Source organism: Ananas comosus, linkage group 4 (genome assembly GCF_001540865.1).
Source record: "Ananas comosus cultivar F153 linkage group 4, ASM154086v1, whole genome shotgun sequence".
Classification (NCBI taxonomy): domain Eukaryota; kingdom Viridiplantae; phylum Streptophyta; class Magnoliopsida; order Poales; family Bromeliaceae; genus Ananas; species Ananas comosus.
The window spans coordinates 10,251,236-10,264,710 of NC_033624.1; the positions used below are offsets into that span (position 1 = coordinate 10,251,236).

The 13,475-nt window shown below is 34.0% G+C and overlaps 1 protein-coding gene across 1 annotated transcript; it reads right to left on the reverse strand.

Moving 5' to 3' along the window:
* On the reverse strand, nt 1,762-12,558 carry LOC109709179 (sugar transporter ERD6-like 16). The gene is made up of 18 exons (XM_020231267.1): nt 12,240-12,558; nt 7,875-7,937; nt 5,046-5,135; nt 4,894-4,953; nt 4,720-4,785; nt 4,565-4,630; nt 4,391-4,466; nt 4,240-4,304; nt 4,058-4,150; nt 3,875-3,955; nt 3,704-3,788; nt 3,572-3,618; nt 3,428-3,490; nt 3,278-3,337; nt 3,146-3,199; nt 2,550-2,609; nt 2,322-2,436; nt 1,762-2,134 (listed from the first exon to the last, which is right to left on the reverse strand). The coding sequence occupies exons 1-18, from the start codon at nt 12,462-12,464 to the stop codon at nt 2,013-2,015; spliced, it is 1,491 nt and encodes a 496-aa protein (XP_020086856.1). The 5' UTR covers nt 12,465-12,558; the 3' UTR covers nt 1,762-2,012.

The following is a 13,475-nucleotide window of genomic DNA, read 5'->3' on the forward strand; positions in this document are numbered from 1 at the left end:
CACCAACAATGTCAGTGTTGGCTGAGATGTCGTCCGCTTCGTCTCCTACGCCCGATGTCGTTGGCTGGCCCGTTCTGCGGCGGCGCTGGGGGCTCATTGCCTCCCCCCCTGACCTCAGCTCTCTCCCAGCTCTCCAGGTGGATTATGACGGTGAAAATTTCATCGCCCAAGATGATGGATAAGTTATGAGGGATTTCAGTTGGCGAGTAGAGGGCGATCTGGCAGTGGAAAGCTTAAGATCCGTCATGGCCTTAGTGGTATCATCTGCTTTAACGATCCTCCCGAACCTGCTAACCATCGCAGCGACTCTCGCCACCGTCCAACACTCGAACGGGAGATTAATCAAACAGATCCACGCTTTGAACGACATGTGGTGGGGTTGGACGTTTTTGTATTGACCCCACGGGTAGCACCGAATCCAAAAACCATCAAGGGTCAGCACTTCCCTTCGAACCAGGACATCCGCTGAGACCCATTGCGGAAGGAAAATCGCGAAGTCCCTGTCCCGGTAGTGTGCAACAGTGAAATCTTGGGAGTAACCCCCGAAGCGCCTAGCCAAAGCGCTTGCAATAGTGGAGATTGGGCCCTGTCCAAGGTATGCCGGCTGAATCACGTTTGCTAGCACCGCGTTACGCCGAAACTCCCTTCGGCGTAGGAACTCCTCTGTATATGGCACGCATACCTTCATGGAGCAGAAGCGTCTCCGTGGGTGAAGGGCTCTGTTCATCTTTTTGCTGGTCCGAAAATCCGTTTCCTTACACCGAGAAGCACGATGCTCCGTTTTAAGGCAAGAGAAACAGCGGACTGGATCCCAACACTCAGCAACTCTGTGGTCTATTGCTAAGCATTTGAAGCACTTCCTTGCAAGGCTTCGTTTCGCAGAGCTCTTAGGCCTTCGAGCAGGTAAGATACAAGGGAGCTGGTTGATGGCTGTTGAAGACTGTGTGCAAACCCTCCGTAGCAAGGCCCCCTTATAAAATCCTGGGGCAGGGGGAGGGGAGTTAATACGCCCACCCTCTGGTCTGCGACGTCCCACCGAGTCGGATCCGACTCGGGATATCCTTCCATTGCCAATCTGAAGTCCAGCATTAACACCATCCTTTTGGTCTCGACTGTAGCCGTTACCAGATTTAGGTAAGGTCCTTTCTAGGCTTTCTAGATCTCCATTAATCTCTACTAAAGCCCTACCAACCTCGTCTGCCCAGGCCATCTCCTTCGCCACCTTCTTCTTTTTCTTCGCGAGCGCCTCCAAAAGTTTCTTTTGGTCTTGAGTGGAGCCGTTACAAGATTTGGGTAAGGTCTTTTCCAGGCATTCATGATCTCCATTAATCTCCACCAAAACCCTACCTACCTCGTCTGCCCAGGCCACCTGCTTCGCCACTTTCTTCTTCTTTTTCACGAGCGCTAACAATTGAACATGAGCGAGCGCCGAAGCGGAACCCTCCCTCTCATTCCCTCCTATCTCTCCTCTCGCCATCCTTGATGCTTTTAGCACTATTTGATACTAAGTTACATCATTCGACGCTAAGCTGCAATGTATAAGTTTTACTATAAAAAATATAGTTGCATTATTTGAGATTAAATTACACTATTTGATATTAGTGTCAAATAGTTGTAAATGTAGAACTAATGTGGAAGTATTGTGATTGATGATGCGATAATATATAATTAAGTTTATATTATTTCTATATTACCAATTTATCAATATTTAACCAACTAAATTTGATTTTTGAGCTTGATTATAATAATTCAAAAAATTCAAATCAGAAATTACAACAAATTAAAATTTAAGGACTAAAATACCACACACTTTATAGTTTGGGTACAAAAGTATAAATTACCCCCAAAATATGAAAGATGGAGGATTCTATTTAAAATTAAAAATTTTGAGACAGTAGCCCTCATTTTGCTCTCTTCCATTTTTACCATCATCATCGTACATAAGACAACCAAAATTTACCCCAGTCACTCCCCAAGAATGATCAAAGATGACGAAGTACGTTTTTCCAATTCTATCTGTGTGAACTTAGTGAAGCTTGGATCTCTTCTAATGTCTTTCCTTTAGTTTCTGGTACAACCCTCGCCACAAATAACACAGTTACCGCACTCACCGCAGAGAACAAGAAAAAAGTACCTGAAATAGATACAAAAGAATCTCTAGCAATTTAGGTTCTCTTGTTAGACATGCAGAAGATTATGAATTGAGAAAATGTTATGTTATGCATTAAGGTTGTTAATACAGTTTCTGCTGTCTAATGATTATTTTTTTATGGCATATGTTAGCTACATAGCTAATAAGATGACTGAGCCTCTACTCTTACCTGCAGAGCTCCAAGTCATAAGGAAGTTGAATGCGTAAGAGATTGCGAAGGAGCCAAACCAGTTCACTAAAGTCACCAAGCTTCCACCAATTGCTTTTATATTGATGGAGAATATCTGGAACAAGAAAAAAATTAATCAAGCAGAAAAATTCAAAATCTAGACATGTTCGTTCGATATGCGCGAATCTACATAGTTTAGGGAGAAAATAGAAATGGTGGTTCTCATACCTCAGACATGATGACCCAAGGAACAGCTCCCATTCCGATTGAGAATGCACCCATATAGACCTATTTCATGCATTTTGGCAGATAAATGTTACAACTTATTATAACTTATCGACTCCAGAAGCTAAAATTGCATTTGCATAACTTATTTTTATCTTTTTTTTTTTACTCATCGTAGAAAGATTGATAAGCTAGACTTTTGCAGATTTTAGATCAAACATTGTCAAAGGGTTAACATTCAGAAATAACTAAATGGAGAAGAACTTTGCGATTCAGAAAGTCAGGTTAAATAGAGAGATACATAGATTTGAAACCCCTTCAAGATGTTTAGCACAAAAGTGCGAAATCACGACAAGTCTACTGATTAATTTGTCTCGAATTATTCCTGTAATTTGAGATTTTGATTGCTAACTAATCTTTCCAATAGATAGGGGGCGAGCACTTCCGCTAGTGGATTAATGAAGCTATGGGTCTACTCCATCATCTGTTGAAGAGTATTACTTGGCGAATATTTCTTTCGCTAACTAAGTAATACAGGATTTACAACATAAAGATTAACTAGAAGATCAAATTAAAAATGTTCTCTTAGTATGTCTTACCAATATACCGGAAAGAGCTAGTGTAGGAACCCACTCTGCACACACCCCTTGTCCCTAGTTAAGAAAATATGATCATGCAAATTAAGAGGAATACAATGATAGTAACTAGAAGATCCACAGCTTGATGATTACCTTCAAATAAAATGATAAACCTGTCAAAAAGGTACCAGCAAATGTTCCTGTTGCAGAAATCTGAATCACAGAAGCAACTTAAATTAGACTACTTCCTCATATATATGTACGAAAAATGTCGCAAAAGAAAATGTTTCAGCTTTCTATTACCATCAAAAGGGGTCTCCGGCCGCTCCTGTCCATAAGAATAGCTCCCAACATTGTGACAGGAACCTAAAATAAGGTAATTTCTAAAGAAAGTTTTACAAATATATATGAATATATTAGAATAAGGGAAATTGAACTATTCGATACCTGAATACAGCCCATCAAAATAGTTCCGAGGTTTCCCGAAGAAAACCCTGCAAATACAATTTCATGAGAATTACAGATCTTATCTTTGAAATCATGAAATTAAGCAAGAATGAGCAGAAAAAGGTGTCGTACCTGCGGATACAAAGATCTGGCTTGCATAAAATCCAACCCCATTGACCCCTCCCAATTGTTGAAAGACCATTAGCCCAACACCTACCTAAAACATCACAATTAAATTACAAAATTTCCGAGTACTAAAGAGATGTGGATTAGGAAAGTTCAAGTTCTGAAGGGGTTGCTTACAATGACAGCTCTAATGTGCTGACTCTGAAATAGCTGAAGCAAATTGGCCTGAGGAAGGTTTTGAAGAGATTCGATATATTCCTGTAAAGGCTAAAGCAGATGAGTGCGAATTTCATTTAACATTTCGAGAAGAAAATCTTTAAAACGAAATAAAAGAACTGCAAGATTAATTACATATTTTACCTGAATTTCTGTCGCTTCTTCGGTTATATCAGCATTCTTTCCTCGAAGTTTTCGTAAGGCAACTTGAAACTCTTTTTGTTGGCCAACTTTCGCCTGAAGAATTAATGTGTATTAACAATGAACCCTCTCAATACTGTGCACAGCGCAGTGTCGACAATTGAGTAATGAAACAGGAACCAAACCAGCCATCTCGGAGATTCTGGAATGAAAAAGAGACCCACAAGTAGAACAATGCATGGCACCACTCCTGCAGATTACATTACATTAATTATTCTGGAAAATTATAATTCACTTCTTGTAAGTTAGGAATGTGTCAGCATAACGACAACTAACCGATCGATACTAGAGTGCGCCAAGTAACAAGTGTGCCGACTATGAAAGAAACCGATGCTCCGGTGCATATCAGCAGCTGTAAGATAAGCAATTAACTTGTTACGACGTATGTTAATAAAGTAACTGTACTTTTATATAATGAAGAGACATGTAGCTAGCCTAGAACTACTTAACCTGGTTCAAAGTCGCGAGTCCTCCTCGTAGATTTTTCGGTGCTATTTCAGCAATGAATATAGGTACCTATGTACAAGGTAAGTTCGATTTTTATCTGTATATATATATATTGTGGAGGCCAATCGAAACACGTGTTTATAATGAAGAAAACATACCACATAAGAAAGAACTCCAATTCCATAGCCTGACGAAAGCCTCCCGAAGTACAGCATTAAAGCACCCTTTGTATATATGTTTGAAATTAAAAAAAAAATCAACATCACATTGTTCAAAATATCATTATACAACAAGGATTTAATTGGTCGAGTCTTATTTAATAAGTATCAAACCTTTGCAAAATAAATGGCAAGCCATCCAACAATGCAGATTAAAGCAGCTATTCTCATTGCCTGTTAACGCGAATTATGTACGTATGATCAAGAACAAACAGAAACTTCAATTGTTGGTTGGATCAATATAGTTTTATTGGTCTTCACTATACCTTCTTGCGTCCGATAAAATCAGCAATGCGCCCGCTTGTCACCGCACCAATCATCGCACCAATTGTCAGTATCGAACCGAAAATTGAATACTGAAATATTATCACGGATAATCACTGTTTAGTGGTGCATATTACATGACCATGAAATCAGTGGAAATGTTTGATTAATAACTATTTTATTAACATGCAATGAACAAGATCTTAATTAGTTCGATAAGGCGAGAGGTATTTCTGTATCTTCTACGTGCATATAAGTATATAACATACATTTTGCAATAGTACAGATTTGGCCTTATTTTGTAGTCACACTAAATTTGAGTTCAAACTTATTGAATTAGATTAATTAGAAGAGGGGTTCTTATGGGAATCGATCGGGTTATGCATTTTTTGTAGAGCATTAATTACACGAAGCATGCATGTGGAGTTATTTGTGCCACGTACATGCTAGAAGCAATTTTGATCATGAATTTTGTATGGTTGCAATGTAGAAACTATATCTTCAAAAGTATTAAATATCAATGAACGAACTTGAAATGGTGATTTATAGGGTAAAGAGTAAGTTATATGAAGTTGACGATGGGTGTGACTCAATGAAGAGCATTAAACAAGTCCAATATTTCATCATTCCCTCTGTACTTTCATTGTTCATATTGCATGTCTTAAGAATTAATGTACGCGTTTGATTCATAAATAAGCTATTTTTAATTATTTTTGATATAGATACAACTCTTGGAATAAGCAAGAATAAGAATAATTTTGCATTTAGATATATAAAATTTGTGTCGTTTTTAAGAATAAGAAAATTAGTGTTTGGATAGTTAGATTAGAATAGCAAGAATAAGAGTAATTATAATTTTAAAAAAATAATTTTTTATCTAATTAATTAACATAAAATGATAACTAAATAATAATTAAACTTACTTAATTAACTAATTAGTCATGAATACTGCTAGATAACCATAAATGATGGCCAATGAATTAAGTAACTAATTTAACTAATTAGTTAATTAACTAATTATTTGATTAATTAACTAATTATTTAATAGTTAGATAATTAATTAGTTAGTTAGATAATTAATTTTAACTAACTAATTAATTTTAAAATAACTAATTAGTTAGTTAATTAACTAATTATTTGATTAATTAACTAATTATTTAATAGTTAGATAATTAATTAGTTAGTTAGATAATTAATTTTAACTAACTAATTAATTTTAAAATAACTAATTAGTTAGTTAATTAACTAATTATTATTTAATTAAATAATTATTTAATGGTTGGATAATTAATTAGTTAATAAAATAATTAGATTAGCCAAAATATTATTAATTAATCAATATAAATATTAGTTATTGCATAAACACACTAAATAATTATTTTTTAATTAGCTAATTAATTATTTATTAATAACTTATTTGCTCAAATAGTTAATTAAATATTTATTAGAGTAATAAATTAAGTAGTTATTTATTTATCTAGTTAGTCATAAGTAAATTAATATACAATATATTAATTAATAATATTTTATTATTAAATTCGTAGAGGTATAAGGGGAGTAATTGAAGTTCCACCAAAATGGTGGAACAACAATTCCACTCTCTTAACAAGTTATCCTAAAATAATGCATTTGAGCTAGATTTTTTTTTTTCTTTTTTTGGGAATATGGAGGGGGAATAAGTCCCTGATTCCCCTGTTGATCATCTCCTAGTTTTCGAACCAAATAATGTCTCAGGCTACGTTTTTATTCTTAAGATAACCTACTATTCTAGGATATAGAAAAATAAAAAAAAATTGTGTTTGATTTGATATTTTCTCATTCTTAGGATCTTTGGATTTTGCTAGAAAGATCCAAGCAATTTAGCTATGGATAGTTTTCAAAATATTTTAAAAATGCTGTAGTTGCAGATCGCTTAACCAACCGGGGACTCACTAGCAACAAACTTTTTTTTTGGTCTAGATGAATTCTCTCAAGCTGTACCTCCTGATTGGTAAATAAATTCGCCTTTGGGCATGTCTTCCCTCAAAAAAAAAAATTATTAAGAATAATAAAGAATAGTAAAAAAAGCAAATACCAAGTTTGCCCTTGTCTATATAGAATATTTAATATATATGTACAATAGCACATATAAAAAAATAATATATTTCAAAAAATATAAAATAATAAAACTATTATATAAAATAGAATTAAAATCATATTATTTTTATAAAATAATTCAATAATATTATATAACATACTTCAATAGTAATATATAAAAATAGTTCAAAAATAATATAAATAAATAATTAAAAAATATTATATATTTAATGTATGTATTGCATTACATAATGTGTTATTGCATATTATATGATATATTATAGGATAGCATATAATTTTAATTTATAAAAAAATAAAAATAATATAATATACTATANTAAGTCTATAATAGTATCGATCACTAGTAGTTGTAGCGGTACTAATCATCATAATATTAATTAATAAGATATTTTAATATTATATTATTATTATTATTATTATTATTATTATTATGATAGTATAAGATATTTTAATATATCTAAAAATAATATATATAGTATAACCATATTTTTATATTACTTTAATTACAATTAGCGAGCTAAGTATATATGGTATGAGAATAGTTCTATTAATTCCTTTTAAAAAGTAGAATTAATATTCCCAGGTTATTTTAGAATTGTCTAGAATAATTCAATTTGATTAATTATATTTAATATTATTTGACGGAATAATCAGAATAATTTTGAACTTGTTCTGAAATGAGACGGTGCTTTAAAAAGTCTAAAATTAAAGAGAGAAGAGACGTAATAGTTAACCTCCGACAGGGACAGCCCAATATCTCTTATAATCCCCGATTGAGTTGGTGCAGAATAACCCACCTGTTAGGAGGGGAGAGGTAAAAATAAAAATTTTAAAAAAAAAATCAAAAAATCAGACAATCAAATTATGAGTAAAATAAATTTAAGAAAATATAACCATACTAGTCTTGGTGATCCAGGAGGATCTTGGATTAGGTTGAGATGTTAACATAGTCTAGGCATCACAGCCACAAATACTGCGAGCACGGGACACGATACAATTCGAATACGATGACTCGGGACACGATACTATTCGAATACGATGACTCGACAGCTAAAAAAAATTTAGGACATCGACAAAATTAATAAAATACGATATTATTAATATGATAATATATATTTATTAGCGTATGACTTGCATACTTTCGAAAGCACGGATATATTTTCGATGATGGAACATTAATTTGGTTCGACGGTTGGCTCTAATAAATATAATTTACGCTATTGAAACTATTTAGCAACTAAATTTTATAATTTTTCAACATCTAATTTTTCAACATCATTTGCCAGTGATCAAAGGGTCCGAAAAATGATCATTTTGATAGCCGATGTAGTACGTTTGTACGTTCAATGGTATAGATCAATTCAAATCAGGTGAATGTTAAATAAAAAATTCTCCTTACCATCAAGAGTAAAATTAATACTTCCGATTTGAAATTTAAGTCTTCTATTACTATTTTTACGATGTTTTTATTTTTAGCCATTCACTTTGATACCACTCGTTCAATAGGCAAATAAAGTTAAAAAGTTATGAAACTTGGTTTTCACATAGTTACAATATTATAAATCATGTCTAACAAAGCGTATTAATAAGTCAGATGTACTTTCATTGAAAAACAACTTGAAAGTACGAAAATCTAGTGCTATTTATTATATATAAAATATTATTACTATATTTTTCATACGAATAAAAGGTAATAAAATTTTTATTAATAATTCATATATTTTAAAAAAAAATTCTCCACCATACATAATTATTTATATAGTCCAGAAGATGATTATATGCAATCATCAAAAATCATAATATTTACCGCCTAACATATATTATATAATAAATAAAAAAATAATATTTTTAATAGGATGCACTATGGATGCGCGTCGCCGCACAGGTCCAATTAATGAGGACACATGAGGCCTCTGGCCGGGTCTGTGATGCATAGCTAACAATCAAACTTATTCGGTACAAGTTTCAAGATATTTTAAGGTTATTTAGTGTGTGTTTGAATTGGGAACAAGAAGGGGATAAGGGGTTATTCCCCCTCTTGTACCCAACTTGAAGTTCTTAATTGTGCAGCTAAGAAACTTAGTTTAGATTTGGGAAAAACATGTGGATAGTCCCTGTCCCTTTAAGTTGAATATTCTAGTCTCTAAACTTTCAAATACTTGTAATTTCGTCCTCAATCGTAAAAATAAGCCAACAGCTATTTATTTTATGGCAAGATATGCCAAAAACCACCACCTAAACTATAAAAAGATTTTTCAAAAAACCTTACATGAACTTTCAATTTGTTTCGATTAACCTTCCAGCTCTAATTTTCTGTGAAATTCAGTAACTTATTATAGCTTATGATAGTCATGTGATCCTTAAAAGCTCATGTTTACCCTTTTTGTTTCGAATGCTTAGATGAATTTCGCAACTACTTGATCTTTATACATGACTGCAAATTATTAAGGAGAAATAACAAAAATTGGAGTTAGACAGCTGATCGAAATAAATTGAAAGTTTGTATAGGTTTTTAGATCTTTTTAAAGTAGAGCTATTTCAAAAGGCACTAATTTAGATGAATTGTTATCTATGATGTTCACTCAAAACCCAATTTTTTTCAAAGTGACTAAACTGTGGATTATAATCCTCAAAATTTTGGAACTTTATGAGCCAGGTAATTCAATGGTCCTTCCAGTATCATTGAACAAATTTTTACCTTTGTCTGCGAGGGTCCCTTCGGAGTGCGTTCTACTTCTAACAAGTCATGAACTAGATAAGAATCATTCTGACTAAACTGTGAATTATAATCCTCAAAACTTAAGAACTGTTAGATGTATGCCCTAGAAGCCAACCAGGCAGACACATATATTCTTTCTAGGACATAAATTTGTATTTGACTTTTAAATATTATGAATAACTTTGGATTTTTATTTCCATTCATGTTATGTATGTGTCCATGAATCGTCCAAGGAATTAATAAGATGATGACATATATTCTCAAGAGTTGAGAATTTGAGACATGTGTCATTGGTGGTTAATTCCTAAATGCTCCCGATCAATGGATCATCACGGGGACGGTGATTGATCCAGTGAGATTGGTGCATAGGTCGCTTCCCTTTTGGATAGACGGGTCTCGAGTCGACAGTGTGGGGACACTGAAGCGAATATGCAGGTGGTTGTTAGAGAACAAGGGTACCGAGCGTGACCAACGCGAGAAGTCACTTGGATGTCTACTCACTCGTCAGTGACTTACTCAATTGTTGCAGTAGTGTGACTGGTCCTTTGACCTGCGGTGCCTCGGCTATTCACAATGAGGTTACTGTAGTTTGACTGTACATACACTTGGTCCCTAGCCATTCGGGTCCTTGCGGTGCATGTTGGCTGCAGTAGGTTCATTGTAGGAATAGGGTGCGCACTTAGATGGAATCTATCTCCCTTGGTAGATAGGGGTGTTAGTCCTATGTGATTTATGAGACCGAGTTTAGAAGACCTTGGCCAGGGCAGAATAAATAGCGGAAAAGGGTTTCCGATATTAGAAACTCGAGTCGAATAAATTTAACATATGACAGACGATGGGGTTTGACGAGTTATTCCATAACCTCCGTCTAGTCGGGACTCATGATAGAAGGATTGTATCACACGGTAACTGCACCAAGAGGTTCAGTATTCCATTCTACTGGAATGCCACTACATGCTGCTAGGCGTCACTGGTGGATTGTGAGACTCATGAGAATTATCTAGATGATCGATAATTCTCATTGGGCTGAGTTGGAATTGTTCTAATCCATTGAAAGGAGTTTCAGTGATATTGTTGATAGTGATCAAAATATATCTCACTACCAGATAGAATAGAACCTATGGGGTCACACACATAAGAGGTTGTGATTGATCGGATAGCTAGATCGCGATTATTGAATCGCCGGAGGACCTAATTGTCAATATGTTGATAATTGGACTAATTTGTAATTGTTACAAATTAGTGGTATTAAAGTGTAAATGTTACTAGAGAGGACTTACTAATAGTTAGTAAATTATAAGAGGACTTATGTGCAAATGTTGCATTATTAATTTGATAAGATCAAATTAATATAAAATTCAAGTCGAATCAAATTAGGATTTGATCGATCTAACCAATTAAGGAAAAGATAAATTTAAATCTAGATTTATACTTATCCTTAATTGTCATTATATTATTAGGAATAGGATTATATTCCTATATATAATATACGGGAGTTTTTAGAAAACTCTAGCCGTCATCTATCCTCTCTTCTCTCTTCCATCTTCTAGCAAGAAAGACGTCCTTTTGCAAGGAAGCTAGCACCCCGGTGAGGACATCGATCAAATCAAGAACCTCGTGTGGATACCTATAGAGGCTGGACGCGTGTGCGGCTTCAAGAGAACCGAATTCCACGATCATCAAATTGAGGGGAAGATCTATCCGCGAAAAAAGTAAAGATTCGATCTTGTTTTTCTTCTTTAATCTTAAAATATGAGAGATCCTAATTGCGTGGTTTTTGAGATTTGATCTCGAGAGTTTTCAAAAATCAAATTTATTTGATTTCTTTTTCCCTTCGGAGTGCGTTCTACTTCTAACAAGTCATGAACTAGATAAGAATCATTCTGACTAAACTGTGAATTATAATCCTCGAAACTTAAGAACATCATGAGGCAACTAATTTCATGGTCCTTCTAATATTTTTGAGCAAATTTTCACGAACTAGTTTGTCACTGTAACCAAATTAGGATAAAACAGTACTAGGAAGTACTAAAGCCAGCTATACTGCCTAATCCTTTCTATAACCTGTGCACTACAATCCCTAGTTATCCTTGTTTTTTTTTTTTATTTGAGAGAGAGAGAAAGATATCAAGTTACCTGTATCATTCAGTTCGAAGCTTTTTTTTTTATTTTTTAAAAATAAATTCAGCTATAAGTATCAAATAAATTGACTGTAAATTTAGGACCTCAAATATTAACCATTATATATATACACCCTTATAGCCAACTGTGCTCGATATGGCTTGTTTAACTTTTCTTTTTCTCATTTGTTTAAAAAAAGAAGAAGCAAAAATAGTCTGAAATTGAGAGAGAGAGAGAGAGAGAGAGAGAGAGAGCTTACACATGATCCAAACTCAAAGGAGCCACAAACAGCAACAGCAGTGCTAAGCAAGACCATCCATATGGAATCCTGATGAGCACTCTTGCAACTACTGTTGCTGTTGGTCTCTCCATCACTTGAGCCCACCTCCTTGCTGTTCTGCTGAATCAGAGGCTCTCTGATCACCTCTCTCTCCTTTCTGGCTTCAACCTTAATCCCCCTCTCCACATCTCCCATGCTACCCATCTCTCTCTCTTTCTATCTCTCTCTCTATCTATAAAAAAAAATAGGGAGAGATATGCAGCTAGAGAGAGGATGGGCTAAAGAAGGGAGGGAGAGAGAGAGGGGGGTGGGGTGGGGTGGGGTGGGGAGGGGAAGGAGGGGCTTATATATATATGAAAGAGAAGGAATTAAAGACCTCTCTCTAGAGAAGCACCTGTCCATTAACATCCATATACATACATATTATATAAGGGAGTAAAGGATAAATTGCACTGCTAGTCCCTCAAATTCCAGTCAAGAGCATTTGAGACTTTGAACTTAATTTCCAAATTAATTTACATTAATCTTATCATATGGACATGATAATTGCCTGTATCTGGTTCATTCATAAATCTTGTCTAGCTAGCTTGAACACAATGAATTAGACAATCCTCCATCCATCACATGCTCTTATTAATCCATTAGTCAAATGAGTAATGCTTCTATACTTTTTTTTTTTTGGTTACCGTTCATTCACGCATATTTAACAGCTCAGATTTAGTTTTTTTAAAATTGTGACCTACAATAGCAGGTCACTTTGGAAGAGGTACCGGTTACCAGGTACCTCAAAAAAGGATATTTTTATCTTTTAATACATGGGCAATTTAGTCATTTTACATCTACTATATTTTCAAAATTTTTATTTTTTCTTTGTTTCCTTTTTCTCTCTCTATCTTTCCTTTCATAATTTGGCATTTCATATAAGAAAAATTTTAAATGATTTGACAATATGATCATTGAATTTAAACTTTAAATAGTAATATAAAATTCCTCTAATTCAAATTTCACTTTTAAATTTAAAATTTAATATTATATTCAAATTTATATTTTAAAAATTTAAGTTTCATATAAATACTTTGAAATATGGTAAACAGAAATAATTGTTTGAATTCTAGTCTTCTGGCTTAGTTTGGCTTTGGGTTTCGGAAATTAGTCAGTTTTGAATTTGGATATGAATTTTTGAAATCCGTCGAGTTCGAAAATAAGTTTTGTAAT

Excerpts from the sequence above, each read along its gene's own strand:
- LOC109709179 (XM_020231267.1), bottom strand. The coding sequence starts at position 12,464 with ATGGGTAGCATGGGAGATGTGGAGAGGGGGATTAAGGTTGAAGCCAGA. Across the intron at positions 4,151-4,239 it reads CAGAATCTCCGAGATGGCTG|GCGAAAGTTGGCCAACAAAA; the intron begins GTTTGGTTCCTG and ends TTAATTCTTCAG. Across the intron at positions 3,789-3,874 it reads AGCACATTAGAGCTGTCATT|GTAGGTGTTGGGCTAATGGT; the intron begins GTAAGCAACCCC and ends GTGATGTTTTAG.